Here is a 21800-nt window from a genome sequence, read left to right as displayed (position 1 = left end):
GTGGATTAAGCAATTAATCACTCAGGCCTACGGCTTGAAAGGGTTGCCTCCTCCAGTATCATTAAAGGCTCATTCTACTAGAGCCATGGGCGCCTCCTGGGCAGCACACCACCAGATCTCTATGGCTCAAGTTTGCAAGGCGGCAACCTGGTCTTCTGTCCACACGTTTACAAAATTCTACAAGTTGGACGTAAGAAGGAATACTGATACTGCCTTCGGGCAGGCAGTGCTGCAGGCTGCAGTTTGAGACCCTCGGATTCCGGGGGCTCCTCTTGTTCGAGTTAAATTTAAAAATTTTATTTTTCTCAACTAAGTTGGATTTATTATGATTTGAGTATATCTCTAAATTAAATCCTTTTGTCTTGGAGATGTTCTCCCTCCCCTCATTGTAAGCATTGCTTTGGGACATCCCATATAGTAATGAATGCCGCTCTGTGTCCCGTGATGTACGATAAAGAAAAAGAGATTTTTAATACAGCTTACCTGTAAAATCTTTTTCTTGGAGTACATCACGGGACACAGAGCTCCCACCCCTCTTTTTTGAGGACCATTTTGGGAGGCATACTGCTTGCTACAAAACTGAGGTACTCCTCCTATGGGAGGGGGTTATATAGGGAGGGGCATTTCCTGTTTGAGATTGCCAGTGTCTACACCTGAAGGTACTCCATATAACCCATATAGTAATGAATGCCGCTCTGTGTCCCGTGATGTACTCCAAGAAAAAGATTTTACAGGTAAGCTGTATTAAAAATCTCTTTTTTTTTTTTTTAGATGCCTGCAAAGTGTTGTTGCTAGGCAGAATAGTTAATCTTCCCACTTCCTGCACCTAGGTGCTTAATGCTTCCTAACCTACACCGCACAGACTCCTGGGAATGTAGTGGGTGTAACTTTCCAGGAGTCTGTGCACTCCCCAGTCTCAAAGAATCATGTGACTTGGACAGCACAGGTGCTGAAACCTGATCTGACACTGCTTGTGCAGCACTGAGCATGTGCGAGATCTGCAAGGCTGAAATCCAGGAAGTCATACAGTCTGGCTTCATGATGCCCACACTTAAGATGGCCCCAGTCAATTTCTATTTTATAAAGTGTCTAAATGCTGTAACAACCTAACAAAACGGACCTTGGTTTACAGACTAACTTTACTAGAATACATTAAGCTTGTGTATTACAGGGGTATTTATACTTAAAAAGTGAAATTGTGTCCGGAACTCTGGTTTAATGCTCAAATTTTTTATCGTTGCATTAACTGTGTTTTAAAGGCATGTAATTTTGTATGCAATTTATATTCCTTTAATTGGTCATTCCTAGAAATCATTAATGCTTTGTTGTGAAAGACACCCATATTCACAGAGAATCATTTATAGTTGGTGCTTTATCCCAATATTTTTTTTTTTTGCACAGAGATGGTATAGAGTTTGCTTTCAAATACCAGAATCCCAAAGGGATGGAGTACCCCCCTCTAAATCTTGCTTTCCTGGAAGTATTGAGTGAGTTTTCTTCCAAGCTCCTTAGACAAGACAAGAAAACAGTGTAAGTATCACATCAGGATTCTAATTTATACTCTGTCCATTCCTTCCTTCCTTCCTTCCTCTTCTTTTTCAGATATATTATTAAATGAAGATGATAAAAAACAAATGCATTTACAATGTTCTCTCATGTCTCATTGTTACATAACAGTATTTAAAAGAAAAAAAAAATAAGGACTTAAATCGTTACAATAAACCAAATCGAGCGAGAAGTAAACAAAAACATTTTAATCTTAAGATCCTAGATCTAGGAAAAGTGGGCCGGAGACCCAATGATTCCATATCTTGCCAAACATCTTTGGTCTTTTCTGGAGTTCAAAAGTGAGCTTGTAAAGTGGTATGTTAACAATGACTATTTGCAGCCAAGTATTACTTGAGGGGGAGAAGAGACCCTTCCAGGCTAGAAGAATGTGTTTATTTCTACATGAAAAAAAAAAGGATTGACAACAAGTGCTTAGCATATTTAGAGATATCACCAAATGCCTAATAAACCAGGGGTGTCCAAGCAGAGGGCCAAATGTGGCCCAAGAGAATTGGGTATGTGGCCCAGGCTTGTCTGGTATGGTAGCCGCAGCTGGGCATGGACAAGCCATGCCCAGGAATTTCTTGGGGATGCTATGTTTGGCATAGCACCGGTGGCTGCAAATGTAGGGTCACCCAAGCAAGTGCCACATGCCTGGATCTAGGGGGTTGCTGGGGTGGGCTGAGCCCCCCAAACTTCAGTTGCGTCTACTTCCCCACAAAGCACATTGTTAAAATCTGTTGAGTTGTGATCTGCTCGACTTTTTTTGCTTTTTAGCCATCGTTAAAGTGATACTAAACGGGCACTGTTTAAGTTGCATTGTTCCATTTATTTCTGTATGTGGACAATGGCAATGTAATAATTTTAATAAAAAAATCGATGTACTTTTTTCCTTATCGATATACAGCTGTTAAATGACCCAGATCTTATCCAGCCTGTCTGCAGGAGGGAGCTTCTACCGTATTTTCCGGCGTATAAGACGACCTTTTGCACCACAATTACACTGCCAAAAAGCGGGGGGTCGTCTTATATGCCGGGTACCTGGTGAAGAGGCCGCCATACAGATGTGAAGTCCGCCGGGTGCTCGGTACCGGGATTAAGAGGCCGCCATATGTTTGTAAAGCCTGCCGGGTGCTCTGTACCGGGTGAGGAGGCCGCCGTGTGCTCAGTAATGCTGTGTGTGTATACAGTGCACCACTCAGCCAATCCCGGCAGGCGATGCACCCTGTTGCTGAATGTAGAGCCTGTTAAGCTTGCTCTGCCAATCCGAGCAGGCTATACATGAGTCGGAACGGCGCGGGCTGATGTCACAGCCTCGGCCAATCCGAGCAGGCTTTGCATCCATCAATATATTAGTAAAATTCATTGCCTGCTGTGATTGGCTCAGCGGTGCACACTGTATGCAAACTGTTTTATGCAGTGTATTCAACGGAACCATAGAAAAAGGATATACTGTACAACCATATACTGAACCAAGACTGAACTAAGGTCATTGATTTAAAAGCCCTACTGTACATCAAATGTTTACCAGTTCCTCAGTGACAATTTGACAAGCTTGTAGTTGATACGGTACCTGGAACAAAGAATCATATATACTGTACCTACGTTACTAACAAAGCCTCATATTACCGTATACTGTGTACCTGGCCCTACTGTACGGTATATTACAAAGCATCATACTGTGTACCCAGCGCTACTGTACAGTATATTACAAAGCATCATACTGTGTACCTGGTGCTACTGTACGGTATATTACAAAGCATCATATACTGTGTACCTGGCTCTACTGTATGGTATATTACAAAGCATCATATACTGTGTGTGCCTGGCGCTACTGTACGGTATTTTACAAAGCATCATATACTGTGTACTTGGCCCTACTGTGCGGTATTACAAAGCATCATATACCTCCTATACTGCACATCCAGCTCCAGATCTCCACTTAATTAAAAAAAAACGGATTCATTGTTGCTACCTATGGTACCAATTGTGGGATCTCTGGGACTTGTAGTTCACCAGTTTCCTTTTTGATTTCAAGTGATACCGCAATACCTGACAGATTTCAGAAATGGCTGATAGACAGGGCCCCAGCATGGCTCCAGCAAGGAGAAGGAAACACAAAGCCAGTTTCAAGCTCAAAGTTGTTAACTTTGCGAAGGAACAGAATACCTGCGCTGCTGCAAGACAATATGGAGTAACGGAAAAGATGGTCCGAGCTTGGAAAGCATAGGAAGATGCATTAAAGAGTATGCCAAGGGCTAAGTGTGCATTAAGAAGAGGCACCCCACATTGGCCAGATCTCGAGAAGCATTTAGCAGACATGGTGCATGAGCATCGTCACAATGGTTTTGTAGTGACACGAAACAGCATACGGATTTATGCACTTCAGTGGGCCAAATCTCACCCAGATCACAGCAAAGGATTTAAGGCCACTGTATCCTGGTGTACTAGGTTCTTGAAAAGGCATGATCTGGTACTGAGGCAAAAGACCAAAATTGCACAAAAATTACCTGCAGATCTTGACAGCAAAGTAAATTTCCATCGCTATGTACTAAAACAGCGAAAGAAACGCGGCTATGCTTTAAGTCAGATCGGAAATATGGATGAAACTCCAATAAATTTCGATATGGTTGGAAATAAAACAGTCAATTCAAAAGGTGCAAATACCATATTAATTAAAACAGGACATGAGACATGAGAAGTCCAGTTTTACAGTGGTACTAGCATTTACAGCTGATGGTGCCAAACTAAGACCCATGATTACCTTCAAAAGAAAAACAATTCTGAAAATCAAGTTCCCTGTTGGAGTTTTTGTAAATGTGAATGAAGAAGGGGGTAATGCTATGGATTGAAAATGTATGGAGTAGACGACCAGGTGGACTTTGTCGTAGCCTACTGGTGTGGGATATGTTCAGGGCTCATTTAACTCCCAGCACAAAGGAAAGGCCGACAAGAATGAACACAGATGCAGCAGTTATTCCTGTTTTCTGTTCATTTTATGGCTCCTTAATTTTGGCCAGAAACACTTTTTTGTCTTTAAGTTTTCAGTTTGGCCTTGCAGTATTTTTTTTTTTTCTACAATGTTATTTTTTTCATGTGTGTTGAGACAGTTACCTCAGGATTATACTGCTGTCTATAGGAGGATATGGCACTGGGAATCAAAGACCCTGTAGGCCAGCCCATGATATAATGCCTTCCTCTGCATGGACTCTGTCTGTGGTTCCAGTTCAGTTGGCTGCAAAGCACTTTCCAAATTCCGAACTCCAGGCATTATTTCTGTGCTTGTCCCATCTCTAAAGACTATTAGTCTCTGAAGACTTCCTTTGAGCCTGGCACTGGAGTTCCCTCACTTTTGTGTATTGGTCACTGAGTGCCATTATGTTTGAGCTTCCTGTCATTCAGTAACTGCCTACTCGTATTGGAGGTACAGGCAGACGGCTACACACAGTTTGCAGGGCCGTGACAATACACCAATGATCTGCTGATCGCAGGTGCAATGCTTTACAGGCTCCTAACAAAAAATAATAAATGCATATTTTTTTTACCTACAAAAAATTAAATAATGCACTTTTTTTTTTGCAACAATGAACTCAACCACCTCAGCCCCGGAAGGATTTACCCCCTTCCTGACCAGAGCATTTTTTGCGATTCTGTACTGTCGCTTTAGCTGACAATTTTGCAGTCGTGCAACGTTGTACCCAAACAAAATTGACATCCTTTTTTTATCCCCACAGAGCTTTCTTTTAGTGGTATTTGATCACCTCTGAGGTTTTAATTTTTTACACTATAAACAAAAAAGCGACAATTTAAAAAAAATAAAAAAACTATTTTTCCTTTTTGCTATAATAAATATCCCCCAAAAATCTATATAACATTTTTTTTTCCCTCAGTTTAGGCCGCTATGTATTCTACATATTTTTGGTAAAAATCGCAATAAGTGTATATTGATTGGTTTGCGCAAAACTTATAGCGTCTACAAAATAGGGGATAGATTTATGGCATTTATTTTCTACTGTAATGGCGGCGATCTGCTATTTTTATCAGCACTGCGACATTATGGCGGACACATCGTACGATTTTGACACTTTTTGAGGACCATTGTCATTTATATGACGATCAGAGCTACAAATACACTGATTACTGTATAAATTACACTGGCAGGGAAGGGGTTAAACACTAGGGGGCAATCAAGGGGTTAAGTGTGTTCTAGGGAGTGATTCAAAAACAGAACTCCTTCTACTCCATACAAACCGAAAGAGTTTGGCCAGGACGACATGGACACCACCGCCTATCTTGGGACAAACCATCACTCCAAGCACCAAAGTCAAAAGCCTCAGAGTCATTTTTGACTCTGACATGACAATGGATGCACAAATAGGATCAGTAGTTAGCGGAGCTCACCATCTTCTACGAAGACTCCTTCCCTTCATCCTGAAAGACATAGCAGTAGTGGTAGGGACAATTATTAACTCCAGGCTAGATTATGCAAATTCCCTCTACCTTGGACTCCCAAAATACCAGATTGCCCATCTCCAAGTCGTCCAGAACACGGCGGCACGACTGGTAACAGGAAAAAAAAAACTGGGAACCAATCACTCCGTCCCTAAGATCCCTCCCTTGGCTTGCCGTAAAGGACAGAGTCTCATTTAAGGCCCTATGCCTGACGTACAAATGTGTACACTGAAGTGCCCCCCCCCCCCCTCCCAATATTTAGGTGAGAAAATAAAATACCAAAACCCCAATCGCGTTCTTCGATCAACTAACCAAAAACTACTACAAATCCCCAAAGCCCGCTACAAGACCAAAGGAGAACAAAGATTTGCAGTCCAAGGACCTCGACTGTGGAACGCATTACCAACTAACATCCGAACGGAAATTGATCACCAGGCCTTCAGAAAAAAACTCAAGACCCACCTATTCTGAAGGATAAATAGAAGGAAAATGGATGCCAAGCACCTTGAGGCGATTCAGTTCGCATTTGTAGCGCTATACAAGTTATTCACTCAGGGAGTGATTCTAACTGTAGGGTGGGGTGGTCTCACTACAACATGACAGATCACTGCTCCCGATGACAGAGCAGTATATCTGTCATGTTGCTAGGCAGAACAGGGAAATGACTTGTTTACATAGGCATCTCCCCGTTCTACCGCTCCCTGACATGATCGCGGGCCGCCGGCGAACATCGAGTTCGCGGCAAATTTAAAGGGACATACAGGTACGCTCATTTGCCTGTCCCTGCCATTCTGCCGATGTAAATCGACGTGTGGCAGTCTGCAAGTGGTAAAGGATCAGGATTCTTTCTTTCCAGTTTAGGCTCACGCCATTAGGGCACTGAGCGTCTTTTTAGCTTTTCAGCATCAGGCCTCCGTTTCATAGATTTGGGAGGTTTTCTACTAGGTGAACGTTTCTACTTCCATATGATGCCAGTTTCAGCTGTATGGTCCTTCAGGCAGCTCTTTGATTGGCAGGCTGTTCCCCATCTCCTAGACTGCTTTTAGATGCACTCAAGGTTTTAAAAAAATTCAGCATTCACTTGTAACCCTTTCCCAAACTCCCATTGGCGGCCATTTTGTCGTAGCCACACCATGGTCGCAGCTTACATTGCGGTCGGCCATTTTCCTGTGGCCGTGTTCTGAACGCTCGGCGGCCATCTTTGGGTAGTCCTGACCCCTAGTGCTGAATCCTACGGCACACAGGTCCCTTCGGCTGCCGCAAGTTACCTCACGTTTTTTTTCCTCCCCACACGCCGTGTGCTGAGGGCGGATGGCAGCGCTGGGCAGTCACCTCCTGAGGTGAGTCCCCTGGGTACCCTGGTCAGCGCAGCAAGGGGTGAGATGCCCTGAATAGGGCCTGGGAGCTTTAGTTTTTTTTGTGTTGATATACATACACACTATGTGTGTATTTCTAAACTTTTGGAGTCAGTATCTGGTCCTTCCCCAACATTCTTGTGGTGGCAGCATGTGTTTAGTGCCTGGGATTCCCACAGATGCTTTTTATTGTTGCTCCTGGACACTTTAGTGCCAGGGTGGGGGGCCGACTGCGGTCGGGCGGGGGTTAAGAGTGCCCCCTTCCCCTGTTATCCCCTGGGGAATGCTCTGTCATGGAGCCATGGACCAGGTACCTGGGTCTGCATGATAAGGCATTTATGGGTGCGCTTCTCACTGCTGTAAGGGACTCTCTAGCTGGATAGTGCAGCTGGTTTTCTGCTGAGGGCTCTGTCTTTTTTTGGATCACACAAATCCGACCGCTCTGTGTAGGGTTTTTTCCTTCTGTGCCCTTTTTTGCTAATTTCTAAAGATGCAGAATAAGAAAAGCCGCTAAGGGCTTTTGTAGTCCCTCACCGCCTGGCGGTTCAGTGCCCCTTTGAGGAGAGCCTTTTTAAGAGAGTGGGCTTCTCCGGTAGTGGACCCTCCAGTTGTCATGTATAGGTGACCACCCTCCCTATTGCGGGAACCCCCGCTTGTATGGATCTGACTGATAGAAGATCCGAAGTACTGACCCGTTCCATGTCTACCATGCTGGGGTCCGCCTTGCGGCTTATTGTGGCCACTACGCTGGGGTCCCAGTCACTCACGGAGTGAGCATTTTGCACCACACAGTGAAGGAGCACTGACTCTCTCGCAAAGTTATTAAGCTAACTGACCAGGTTGTCCAGTGCCTTGTATATGTCTGATGTTTCACTGGATGCTGCACCCTTGGTATCCAGGGCTTCGGTTTCAGAGATGGTTGCAGCCTTTTCTGGTTGGAATGCTGGTCTGCTGGCCAGGCCTCTAACATACGCCCTGGCAGATTTACCCGTTATGGGTGGGAGACCTTTTGTGTCCTCGCTGGATGACATTATCAAGGATGTCACTGGAGGGAAGAGCACTCGCCTCCCTCAGGCTTCCAGGGGGAAGGAGCCCCGCCGTCGGCCGGGTCCTTTCCTTCCCACACCAAAGTGGTATTTTCATCAGTCAGGGTCCGCGGACGAACCCTCCCAGGCCGACAAAGGCTCAGCTGGGGGACTAAAACGTCCCTGGGTGCATAAGCCGATCGCGCCGGCACCCAACTCCGTCAATGTATGTAGCTTCCCCTGCCCGTCTCTGGGGTGGGGGTCGATTTTGCTGTTCACAACTCGGTGAACCTCCCTGTTCTCCGACCAGTAAGTCTGCGAGGTGGTAGCTTCGGAGTACTAGATAGGGTTCCTTCCGATCCACCGAACAGATTTCTTCCCTCCTGTCTCCCTCTCCCGGCTCGTCGGTCTGCCTTGGGGCAGTGTGGGACTTGCTAAGCTGCGGGGTAATTTTACCTTCCCTGCTGGACTAGAGGTGTGAGGGATTCTATCCAAATCTGTTCTCGGTCCCAAAGATGGACAGGGTCCGTCCGATTTTGGGCCTCAAGGGCCTAAAATGCCTTTGTGAACGATGGGTAGTTCCGCTCGGAATCCATTCGTTCGGTGGTAGCTGCGCTCCATCCGGGGGACTTTCTGGCGTCCTTGGACATCAATGACACATACATGCATGTCCCACTTTGCACGAGTCACTGTGGTTTCTGTGCCTCGCGATGGGGTGGCCCTTCCTTTTGATCTGGCGCCAGCACCACAGGTTTTCACCAAGGAGCTTGCACTTATCCTAACCTTGTTGGGACAGCGAGGCTTTACCATCGTGGGCTACTTGGACAACTTTCTGACTCAGAATTAGTGGTCGTGTCGGTAGCTTTTCAGACCCTCCGAGAATTCGGTGGGGCGTTAAACATTTTGGAGTCGGTCCTGGTTCCGACTCAGTTTTGGAGTACCTAGGGGTTCCGGACTCCACGGTGGCGAAGGTTTTTCTTCCCCTGGAGAAATTGCGGCTTCTTCAGTCTGCCGTGAAGGTATTGGCATCACGCAATCAGTCTTCTTTCTGTTTGCATGCAGATCCTAGGTCTGTGGGTAGCCTCCTTCGAGGCAGTACCGTATGCCCAGTTCCACGCTCGTGTTTTTTCCAGAGGGAAATACTGTCCGAGTGGTACAAATCTCTTGTCTCTGAATCATCAGATCCAGGTGCGCCACCTAGTCAGTGTCTCTCTGAATTGGTGGCCGAGATCCCCGACTCTTCGGTCTGAGAAGTAGTTTCTTCCTTTTTGTGGACGGTGATTACAACGGACGCCAACCTCTCGGGTTGTGGGGGCGCCTGGGGGATCCAGTCGGCCAGAGTCACTGGACTTGAGTAAACCTACGGTCACGCCTCCCTGTATGCGCCAGTTCTCGTCTGATCTCGGTAACTACCCAGGGTCGGTCCTGATTAGTACCTGGGTGGGAGTCTGCCTGGGAATACCACGTGCTGTAGACTTTGTCTACCGTTATTTGTCCTAGTACTTTGGGCAATCAGGCTATGCCTCTCCTCATGGTCGAGGAGGTTGCAAGGTCGTCCGATCTGGATTCACCCTGACAACGCCACGGCCGTGGCTTCGGTCTACCATCAGGTATACTGGCAGGCGGGCTACTGGAGTCGCCTGATGATGGACCAGGACGACTGGTCTTGGTACTTGGAGTCCATTCCTTTGCAGGAGGTGAGTCTCACAGGGCATGGATCTCCTAATCGCTCGTCTTAGCCGCAAGGGTGTCAAAGTTTGTGGCCAGGTCTAGTGATCCTGTACAGGCGCATCAGTCACGTTGGTGGCCCTGTGGGGTCTGTATCGGTGACTTTATGCCTTTTCCTCCATTGTAGTGGCCTCCCCGGCTGCTCCACAGAGTGGAGGATGGGGAATACCAATAATTCTAATCGCTCCAGATTGGCCTCGGCGTCCTTGGTACGCCAATATCGGGTGCCTGGTAGCGGAGGTACTCTGGCGGTTGAAAGGGCGGGAGGTCCTTCTGTCTCGAGGTCCCATACTTCCTCCTGTTGTACAGTCACTGACTTGCTCAACATGGCTATTGGAAGCCAGACTTTGAGACCAGGGTCTGTCCAACACGGTCATCTCAACCATGCTGAGGGCACGGTAGTCGTCTTCCGGAGGATCTACCGTCGCATCTGGCAGGCCTACATCTCTTGGTGCGACGAGATGGAGTGACGTCCACGGACATACTCGGTGTCCAGGGTCCTGCTGTTTTTTACAGCTTGGGGTGGATCTAAAAATTGCTTAAAGCACCGTTTGGGGGCAGATTTCAGCCTTGGCTGTGTTTTTTCAGTGGCCATTTTGCGGCCCGTTCCCTGGTGGGTACTTTTTTGTGCAGGGGGTTTGTCCTATACTTCCCCTTTTGGCCCATCTCTTCCCCCATGAGTTTTGACTCTGGTGCTCTCGGTTCTTCAGGAACCTTCCTTTTGGAAACATCAGAGAGATTTCTCTTGACCACTATCTCAGAAGGTAGCCCCTTTGGTGGCCTTTACCTCTGTTAGAGGGGTTTCTGAGTTGGCGGTCTTGTCTTGCAAGCTGCCATGCTTGACCCTCCATAGGATTAGGTGGTGCGCCCGCGACCTTCCCTTCTTCTGAAGGTGGTTTTGGCCTTTCGCCGGATAAGGACATTGTTCTTCCATCCTTCTGCCCTCGGCCGGCGCATCCTACAGAGGTTGCCTTTCATACTTTAGGCGTGGTACTTTCTTTGCGGGTGTACCAGCCTGCTACGGTTCAGTTTCGGAGATCTGACTCTCTTTTGTGTCGGTGTCTGGTCCACAAAAGGGCCTGGCGGTCTAGTCGACCACCTTTTTTCGGTGGATCAGGCAGGCTGTCATACAGGCCTATGCTCTTAAGGGGCGGGCCCCGCTTACCGGTCACGGCACTTTCGACCAGGGCAATGGTGCTTCCTGTGTTTTTTCCGACAACATGCGTCGGTATTACAGGTGTTCGAGGCAGCGACTTACTCATCCGTTCACGCTTTTCTCAGAATTTACATGGTTGCTGTGAGTGCATCTTCTGATTCTTCTTTCGGCCGCTTGTTTTTGCAGGCGGCTGTTTAAAGTTGCACCTCCTCTATTGAGGAGCTCTGCTTGTTTTGAGGTGAAGTTAAAATTGGTTTTACTGATATTTTTCCCACCACTCGTTTTTTTACTCTGGCTTGGGGACGTCCCACTTGTCAAGATTTAAGGAGCTGTGTCCGTCCATGGACGATAAGAGAAAATAGTATTTTTTGTACTCAACATAAAATCCTTTTCTCTGAGTCCATGGACGGACAGCTCCCACCCCTCCTTTTAAGGTTTGTACTGCTTGTTACGAACTGAGGCTGCATGCTGCAGGGAGGAGGGTTATGTCTGGAGGGACCGCCCCCAGGGCGGGGCTGTTCAACTCTGTTAATGTAACATGTATTTAATTATCTAACATGTTTCTGCCTAGTCCTCTCCTGTAAACAGGGAATATAACCCAATTGTCAAGATTTAAGGAGCTGTGTCCGTCCATGGACTCAGATAAATGTTTTTTACGGTGAGTACAAAAAATCCTATTTTTGCAGTCCATCGACAGACCCCAGTTCCACCCCCTCTGGGTTCATGATTATGCACTTGGTATGCTTTGTTACAAAATTTGGGGCATGCTGGTAGTGGGAAAGGTAATACCCTGGGCTTGCCTGCATTTTGTTTAGGGTTGAAAAGAAGGAACGAAGTATGGCGAAATAAGATTATACTTCTGTGCCACCAATGGACTTACAAACATCTTTACAAACATCCTTTTTTTTTTTTGTCTTTACCAAATTCTTATTGCCTTCACGTTTTCTTCCATTCCCTTCACGTTTTCTTCCATTTTCTCACTACTCTTTTTCACTCCACCAATAGTTTTCCCAAAGCTAGGTCTCTGTACCCCCTGGTAATCCCTTTTTTCTTTTCTCAGACACTCTTATCTGGAGAAATTCCTGTCAGAACAAATGATGGAGAGAAGGGAAGATGTTTGGCTGCCACTTATTTCCTATAGGAACTCACTGGTGACAGGTGGCGATGAGGACCGGCTGTCTGTGAACAGTGGAGGTAGTAACAGCAAAGGCTCCTCTGTGAGAAGTAAGAAGGGCCGGCCTCCCCTGCACAAAAAGAGAGTGGAAGGTGAGCACTTAAAAACATGAAACATTGGACCCCTAATGTAACTGGTCATTTATTAAAGTATTAAACCCAAAACCAAAATTCATATATTGCCGCTTACCAATCAATGTGGTGGCTGCATTAGTTTTCTGTATTAGGCTTTTTCTACCCCCTCTGTTTTCCCTTGGTGATCTGGCCAGTAACACTCTTCCTGTATTCGAGTGCCCCCACTCTGGATGAAGGTGCAAAGAGGGAACACTTGGACAGCAGCATTGTCAGTCTGGAGTGTTAGATGCGCTAACAGATTTAAATACACCAACAAATTGAAGCCAATCTCCAGTTAACACTTTTTATATGCAGTTACAGCAAACAATTATTTCCTTTTGGCTAAAGGTTTTACATAAAAGCTGATCGTTGTAAGCACCCCTGTCGGTGGTTTTTCTCATCCTTGTAACTGATACTTTTGCAAGAGAGCGTGTTCTTTAAAAAAAAAAAAAAAAAACACTGGCTGCATCGCTAGATGAAAAGAGTAGAAAGCAAACCTAAAAAGAAAACGAATGCAGCCATCACATCCAAGTCTTGCGAAACTGCATTATAATGTTTTGCTTTTGAGTTTAATACAGTTTTAGGTTTTCGCACAGGGACTAAGTGAGCTTGCTCAAGTTTACACATCCTAACTATTAAGGTTTTCTCGTTAATATTGTCAGTCAGTAATTGCAGCAATCCATAGAAATCAATCGGATATCAAGTTTTCATTGGTCACAGTTTGCCAACCCGGGTTGATTTGGCATGCTTGCTTATGGGTTACTGTAAATACCATTTTTTTTGTTTAAATTTTTTTTTTATTGTATATTATATACCTGGATGTGGCTGACAATCATATATATTTTTTTACCGCTGCCTTTGTTTTTCAGAGGAGAGCACCATTGACAACTCTTGGGTAACCAGGAATGACACTATCCAAACTCCAGGAGCACTTACCACCCCACAACTGACATCGACAGTACTGAGGGAAAACCCGCCCAGGCAAATGCAAGAGCAGATGCAGGAGCAGGAGTCGGAACATGGTTCAGAGCCAGACTTCTTACACAAGTACTAAGCCATGGTTTAATTATGTGTGCAATGTATTTACTTTTTATTCTACAGTGTAATACACCAGAATATATATCATCTTTACCGCTATTGTTTGCCAACGGTAGTCTTGAAAACAAAAAAAAACATAAACTAATTTGTATGTACTTTTGCTAGACTGTGAGAGGGCAAATCAAACATTAGCAGTGCACATTGTTATACTGATCTATAATACTGTATATGCCTTTAATTACTTTTTTTTTGGACTGCACCACATAATTGGCTTTTATATGACCCATTAAAGTAATTATTTCTTTTTTAGCCCTCAGATGCAGATGTCTTGGTTGAGTCAGCAGAAACTAGAGGACTTAAGTAGGAAAGATAGAACATCGATGAATTATATGAAAGTACGGGGTGGTGTAAGGCATGGAGTGTAAGTAAAAAGTGATACCATTGAACAATTCAGTCACTGAATTTACCATGGGCTCTAATAATAATTTACTTGTTCTTCCAGACGAGGTCTGATGGAGGATGATGCAGAACCTATATTTGAAGATGTAATGATGTCATCACGGGGACAGCTGGAAGACATGAATGAGGAATTTGAGGACACTATGGTTATTGATCTGGTGTGTTCACTTATTTTTATTTTTTTTGTTAACCGTGCAGAGATTTAAATTAAACAATATCTGTCTAAATACCTGTGAAGGACCACCTGGCACCCAGTTTGGGTGCCTCTGCCAAGTTACAGCTTCCTCAACGCTGGAACTAGGTATTATAGCTGGGAATTGCTCCCAGGAACTAGATGACGCTAGCTTAGGTGCAAACTGGAACTAACTTTATTGTAAACTCTCACACAGAATATATACCACACAAAATCGGGTAAGAGCTTGATCACATTATCCTAAACAAGTCATACTTTAAACCGTAATGGCAGTACAGCTAACATTTAAGTACACACAATACTAGCAGACAGACAGAAAGAATATGTGACTCAATTAACAATGTGGATGCACACAATGGTGATTTATACAATGAGAAAGACCTCTTAATAAAACACATTACACATAACAGCAGGAAGACACCATTATCGGGTTGTTTGAATCTTCTACTTAGAGCCTGGGTCTAGGAGACTTGTTTCTTTGATGCTTCGGTAAGTCTACTTGCCAGCCTTGGTGATGGCAATGGGATATACTTTTACTTAATTTTATTTTACAGTATGCACAGTGTAATAAAAGGATTTGGAACAGTCAAAAGAAGGGACCTAAGCCATCTGAGGTCTTGCTACTGCAGTTCCCAGTACAAAAAGCCACTGAGTGATGCATCTATAATAACATTTTGAGTGGACTTACTCATTTGATCAAATTGATATAGGGGTTAAAAAGAAAAAAAACATTTTTTTTTTTTTTTTTTTTTGTATTCCCATATAAAAAATGTGAAAGTGGCATAAGTTAGGACTATATATGAGTTTGGAGACTGAACATTCATTCAGGTAGCTTTTCTGTTATTGATATCAAATGTGTGTCTTGTTTATAAAACATGAACAATTATATTCTAGCCACCTTCACGAAACAGACGGGAAAGGGCAGAACTCCGGCCAGACTTCTTTGACTCTGCAGCCATCATTGAGGATGATTCAGTATGTAGCTTTTTTTTGTATTCTATAGAACTTCTGAACTGCTAAAGCATATCTGGATTACGACTGCATGATTTACAGGTTATCTCCTGGCTTGCTCTTGTGTATTACATTACATTGACCCATTCAGAAGGAGCATTCTTCCGGGTCTGAAAAAAGTAAAAGTTAGTAGCTACAAGTACTTTAGCTGCTGACTCTTTTTAATAAAAAAAAACATACCAGCCAAAGAAGTCCAGAGTTTTCTCTTCCTACAACCCCCAAGTCTTGCTGTTTTCAGTCCTGTGCCAGCATCATGGATGTGGGTGGCAACTTTTACATCCTGATCTGTCAAAGCCAACCCTGTACTGTACATGCACAAAATACAATGACTGGATGAGACTGCCCCGATGCCTCCTGGAATGTGTGACGCGATAGAGTGAGTGGGCTTGGGAGTGTTATAGGTGAGGGATAAATGAGTTGGCAACACACAGCAGGTGTTAGTAAGCTGCTGGAAATGACTGAAAGGTGACTTTAGAGTCTTTGTTGTGATCTTTAAAATGATTGTAAACCTAAAATTAAAAGTGAACAAAGCATAAATGGTGTCCACCTTATCCAATCATGGCAGTTGCTACACTGCTCAAAAAAATTAAAGGAACACTTTGAAAACATATCAGATCTCAACGGGCAACAATCTCATGCTGGATATCTTTACTGATATGGGCTGGGTAATGTGTCCATACCCTTTCACGTTTGTCACATATGCTCAGGGTGAACCTGCTCTGTGAAAGGTATGGGGCTCCAGTGGCGGACCTGATAATTCTGGTGTTCAATGGAAAATGACAATCGCGTTCCACAGTGTCCAGCAGTGAGCACACTAGAGGATGTTGGGCCCTCAGGCCACCCCCATGAAGTCTGTTTCTGATTGTTTGGTCAGAGACATTCACACCAGTGGCCTTCTGGAGGTCATTTTGTAGGGCTCTGGCAGTGCTCATCCTGTTCCTCCTTGCACAAAGGAGTAGATGCCGGTCCTGCTGATGGGTTAAGGACCTTCTACAGCTCTGTCCAGCTCTCCTAGATTAACTGCCTGTCTCCTGGAATCTCTTCCATGCTCTTGAGACCTTCTGGCAATGACACGTATTGATGTGCCATCCTGGAGGAGTTGGACTGCCTGTGCAACCTTTATAGGGTCCAAGTATCGCCTCGTGCTACCAGTAGTGACACTGACCCTAGCCAAATGCAAAACTAGTGAAAAACGGTCAGAAAAGATGAGTAGGGAAAAAAAATGTCAGACACCTCTACCTAAAAAACATTCCCATCTAGTGCACCATTTGTTAATTTCAATCAACAGCAAAGCAGCTGAAACTGATTAACAACCCCCTCTGTATAAACCCCCCCCCCCCCCCCGCTCTGCTACTTAACTGACCAGATCAATATCCCAGGAGTTCTGACTCAAAAGTGTTCCTTTAAAAAAATTTTGAGTAGTGTATATATCTTATAACGGTAACACAAGACAAAGCCTTTTTTTTTTTTCTATCACCCAATAGAGGAAACTGAAAACAACCATCTGTATTCCATCTGTACCTATTCCATTCTCATGTACTGACAATTAATAGTAAAGTCCTGCAAATGAGCCAAAATGCCCTCCCCAATAAACCATGTGAAACCCCAAAATAGTTACAAAAAGTGCTCCCAAAAGGAAATTCCCTACATATTTTGGTTAAATAGTAAGCTTTGTCAGGGGTGTCAAACTATAGAACACCAAAACGTAAAGAAACAGAAAAATAGGGGGGGGGTCCACATTATCTTCACGTGGCCAAAGTAAAATTGTGTACTTGACTCAAGCCAAAGCACCCAGTGTTATTTCTAGTGTTTCTCTCCTCCCTCTGTCTGAGTTCTGAAAATGTATCCTGATGCCAAGTAGTTCTGGGAGATTGCGCCCCCCCCCCCCCCAGGTACACTGATTCGGGCACAGGGAGGCTGCAATGGGCACAGTGAGGCGTGCAAATGGGCATTTTCCGCTTACAGTGGCTGCTGCATTCTCACCCTAGGCTTATACTCGGGTCAATACGTTTTCCCAGTTTTTTGGGGTAAAATTAGGTACGTCGGCTTATACTCGAGTATATACTGTATGCATATTTCCAGTTGTGGCTTGCTTGTTTTTATAGATGCTAACTTTTTTTGTTTCCTGACTTTCAGGGATTTGGGATGCCAATGTTCTGAGGTTCAATACATACCTGGAACTCTCTTGTTTAAAGGCCTGTATACTGTGAGCTTCTGTAAAAAATAGAAAAAAAAGAAAAAAAAAAAGACTTTTTTAAAAACTTAGTTTTTGTTCACACCAAATGCTTTGCCGTATTCATGGATTCTATCCAAGCAGAGAACCCTACAAACACCATTGCGTGGAACCAAGCTACATAGATGGTAACCGCTCATCAGCTGTCAGCATTTGGTTGAATTTTCTGCAGAGAAGTAAAATGAAAATAAAAAAATGGTTATAAAGCCCGTTTTATGGACAACCGGTTTTATCAATTTTTATTTTTTTTCTGCTGTACAATTAAACATTTTAACTTTTTTGCCTTCACGATCAACTTTGTTTTTACAATTTGGCTATTAAGTGACCTGAAGCAGAGCTGCCTCCACCCCTATGTGGAACCATACAAGAACCAATCACTAAATGCACTGGAAATTAACAATGAAGGGGTGCTGACAAGGCCAAACTATCTTCAAGCAACTATACACTCTGGTACCAACATAGGTTTAATCTTAATGGATGTCAAGACCTATAACCTATCTCATTTTTGTCACACGTTTTGTATTTTGAGCCCACATTATCTCCTCGCTATTTCTTTTGTTTTGTCAAAGAGCAACACATCATAATTTTTTTTTTTCTTTAACCGTTACCTGTCCTGCACATTTTTAACCAACCGAAACCAGCAAACCAAGGACAGCAGGTTGACTCATTTCCATCAATTGGTCAACATTGTCTCTTTTGACACATTTTTTTTTCCCCCCTTTCTTTGTTGTTTGTCACCATTTTTATATTCTTTGTATTGTTCAACACAATCGTTCATATTTTACAATGAATAAAGGAAACTTATAATAGTGGGACTTACCCGAGTCTAATCTCCATGCAGTAAAATACAATTCAACAGTAATATTTTTGTAAAAAAAAAAAAGAAAAGACAAAAAATGAAAAGAAATACAATTTTAAACTGTTTTACTGTTGCCTATAAGTGCTTGGATGGGTATTTTTATTTTATTTTTTGTTCCCCTGGTCAATGTTGAAATTTTATGGCATTTTCAGTGTTAACTGTTCAAGTTTGGCTCTTTTTAAGGGGAGAAGAGGTGTTTTTCCCCCCAGCACAATAAAACCCTGTTTAACTGCCCTGTTCTGTATTATTGTAATAAAATTCAAAATCACATGTCTTAATAAAAGTGATTTTAACAGTACTTATCATATTGGTTTTGCATTGGCACCAACGATTGCTGTAAGCCCTTTATCAGTAAAGAATTTATTAAGGGAACTGGTACTGTATGAGAACATTGAGAAGAAACATTTGTAATTTTGGCACCCAGCCTTTTATTCAGGGTGAGTTCACACAAACTTTTGAGTTGGTTATAATGTTCCTAATTTACTTTGTATCTTTTTATTAACTACCATTTTTGCAGATATAGCTGTACTATATTAACAATGTCATCTAGCTTGGTTTGTGTTGTTTTTGTATTTTATTCACTTATCAAGTGTTTAAACTTTCAAACTTGGCAGTAAAAATTCCACCATTCAGAGCTTTGCCTCAGGTGGATGACTAGACTTTGTTGCACCACAGGTTGCACCTTTACCACCACTTCCAGCCAGAGCCCTTATAGGGTACTCGGGCACATACTTTCACCCTTTTGCTGCCAGGACGCTTGACACCTGGGTTGCTTTGTACATGCTTTTACAAAAAATGTTCACCCTAATTTGGGAGTACCCCCCAGGTAATACCCTCACTGATGGCTATGGCAGAAGCCAGATGACAAGGAACCATGGCAAATATTCAAACAAACTTTAGCACTCAGACTGCTTGGAGTGACAATGCATTCTTTGCACCAGTGCAGAACCCCTCTTCATCCTTTTCTAGCTATATCTTAGGCACGCAGCAAGTGGCCTATCTGTCCAAGGTAGATTTCTCTGCAATTATGTTAGACTTTCCTCGGACAGTTAATGGCCTTAAAACAGCCACCCCCGTCCAGAGCTCTAAGTGCCAGGCTCCTTTTTTTATCCTTGTCCAGAGCCCTAAAATGCCAGGCTCCTTTTCTATCCATGCCTTCTCTGTTTGAGTTGGAAGTAAATCTACGTGCTCTAGAAACAGGGTGGATTGAAGAGGACATAGAGTCAGTGGGCTCCATTCACAGAATGTTTCCCCAAATATGCATGTGATTCCGAAAATGTCAATTTACCATTGCTTTATGTGGTATTTACTGCATAAAGCAAAATTGCTCAGTAAATTCCACTTAAAACAGGAGTAAAATTCCATTCACAAAACGGTATTTGCGTAGCAATTTTTCAAAAGTTTTTTTTCTCTTTTGGATAAATGGTCTTATGCTTTAGGGGAAAAAAAAAGTTGGCCCAATTTTTTTTACATAATGTGAAAGCTGAAGTTACGCAGAGTAAATAGATACCCAACATGTCATGCTTAAAAATTGCATAAACTTGTGGAATGGCGTCAAACTTCAGTACTGAAAAAATCTCCATAGGCGACGCTTTCTCTTTTTTTTTTTTTTTTGACTGGTTACATGTTTTGAGTTACAGAAGAGGTCTAGGGCTAGAATTATTGCTCTCGCTCTAATGTTCGCGGCGATACCTTACATGTGTGGTTTGAACACAGTTTTCATATGTGGGTGGGACTTGCGTATGCGTTCGCTTCTGCATGCCAGCACACGGGGACAGGGGCATGCCAGGCTGTATGCAGGGCTATGGGTCTGTTATGGATTTGGGGGGGGGGGGTAAGACACTTGGCATTAAAAAAAAAATTGGGATTGGGGTTCCCCTCAAAATTCATATCAGTGGAATATCTCGCTGACAGCTGATAACTCATCAGTTGTTAAGGACACAGCAGCTGCCCGCTCCTTAACCCTGACGGTTACTGGTTGTTAACTGGTTAACGACCGGCTCACGACTATATACGTCGGAAGACTGGCACGGCTGCCGCAAGCTCTGTGACCGTGCCCGCGGACTTTAAACATTTAGGTTTTTATATATTTTTGGGGGGATATTTATTAGCGGCCGGCCGATATTATCTAAAAACAGGCCGATTGTTTGAGATCTGAGGCAGGGGTGTGCAGGGTGGAAATCCCCCCCTGGCCACCTACCATCTATTTTAAACGGCTACTATCACGGCCGCTGCCTGACTTTTTTTTTTTTTTCCTGTGGAGGAAGTCAGCAGCGGCGGCCGCCGATTGGCTGTTCCCGGCCGCGCTGCATTCTGGGGATTGAAGGCAGAGGCAGGCCACGCGGCACGTCAGGGGACGAATGGAGCAGTCTTTTGCCATGCAAGGGGACAGAACTGAGCCGGGAGCGCTCCGCTGGTAGGCACGGAAGAGGTGGCAGTAAATGACAGCTCGGCACTGGTGGGCACTGAGGTGGCAGTGATGGACAGCTTGGCACTGGTGGGCACTGAATAACAGCTTGGCACTGATGAGCTGGCAGTGATGGGCATTGATGAGCGTGGCACTGAATGACAGCTTGGCACTGGTGGGCACTGAATGACAGCTGGGCACTGGTGAGGTGGCAGTGAATGACAGCTTGGCACTGGTGGACACTGGTGAGCACTTGAGGTGACACTGACAGGCTGAACTGGTAGGCACTATTGAGGTGGCACTGATGGGCTGCACTGGTGGGTACTGATGAGGTTGCACTGACAGGCACAAATAGACACTGATAGGCTGCACTGGTGGGCACTAATGAGGTGGCACTGAATCTGATAAGGTTGCATTGACAGTCTGCTTTGGTGGGGACTAATGGATACTGATAAGCTGCACTGATGGACACGGACAGGCTGAACTCATGGGCACTAATGAGGTGGCAATGATGGGATACTGATGGGCTGCACCCCACCTCTCCACCCTAAAAAATAACCTCCTCCCCACCTCTCCACCCTAAACAATAATCTCCTCCCCACCCTAGATTTTCTGAGATGAAAGGGGAAAAAAAATTGTCCTAAAATATCAGCCGCAAAAATCGGCAACATATATGTAAGGAGGTTTTGGAGTCCTGCTTTTAAGATTCAATAATGAAAGGAATATTTTCAGATTGCATGAGGCTTATTTGCAGAACTGGTCTCAATTAGTTTTGTCTCTCCTGAAGGGTTAGGGGAGGGGGGGTTAGCCATTTCTAATTGCACAAGTACTGGTTTAACGACTGGACTTTGTCACATAAATTGCTATTTACAAAAGAATTATCTCCAGACAGAATAAGTTGTATGAGTACAATATTTTGCTATAATGGGTGTATCTATGGGAGGCTTTCAGCAACTCCCTCTTTTCTGTATTGTATAAAAGAACGCTTAACCCATAAAACCATTGTAATCCTGATTGACCATACTGGTGTCTATGGTGTCTTGATTATC

The 21800-nt window shown here is 44.1% G+C and overlaps 1 protein-coding gene across 3 annotated transcripts in view; it reads left to right on the top strand.

Moving 5' to 3' along the window:
* The window catches only part of STAG1 (stromal antigen 1), a 222300-nt gene extending 203658 nt beyond the window's left edge, over positions 1-18642 (top strand). For 2 of the 3 annotated variants that reach the window (XM_040348711.1, XM_040348712.1), the window contains 7 exons: positions 1402-1530; positions 12325-12530; positions 13421-13598; positions 13900-14010; positions 14092-14206; positions 15136-15216; positions 17389-17773. In XM_040348711.1, the coding sequence (XP_040204645.1) occupies positions 1402-1530; positions 12325-12530; positions 13421-13598; positions 13900-14010; positions 14092-14206; positions 15136-15216; positions 17389-17412 (844 nt within the window). In that variant the 3' untranslated portion in view covers positions 17413-17773. Of the gene's footprint in view, positions 1-1401; positions 1531-12324; positions 12531-13420; positions 13599-13899; positions 14011-14091; positions 14207-15135; positions 15217-17388 lie in introns of all 3 variants that reach the window. The other variant, XM_040348710.1, reaches the window with a different exon arrangement.
* Positions 18643-21800: the final 3158 nt, after the last annotated feature.

Source organism: Rana temporaria, chromosome 4, assembly GCF_905171775.1.
Source record: "Rana temporaria chromosome 4, aRanTem1.1, whole genome shotgun sequence".
Taxonomy (NCBI): Eukaryota; Metazoa; Chordata; class Amphibia; order Anura; family Ranidae; genus Rana; species Rana temporaria.
The sequence above is the reverse complement of the archived record's forward strand: the minus strand, read 5'-3'. Positions and strand labels throughout refer to the sequence as shown.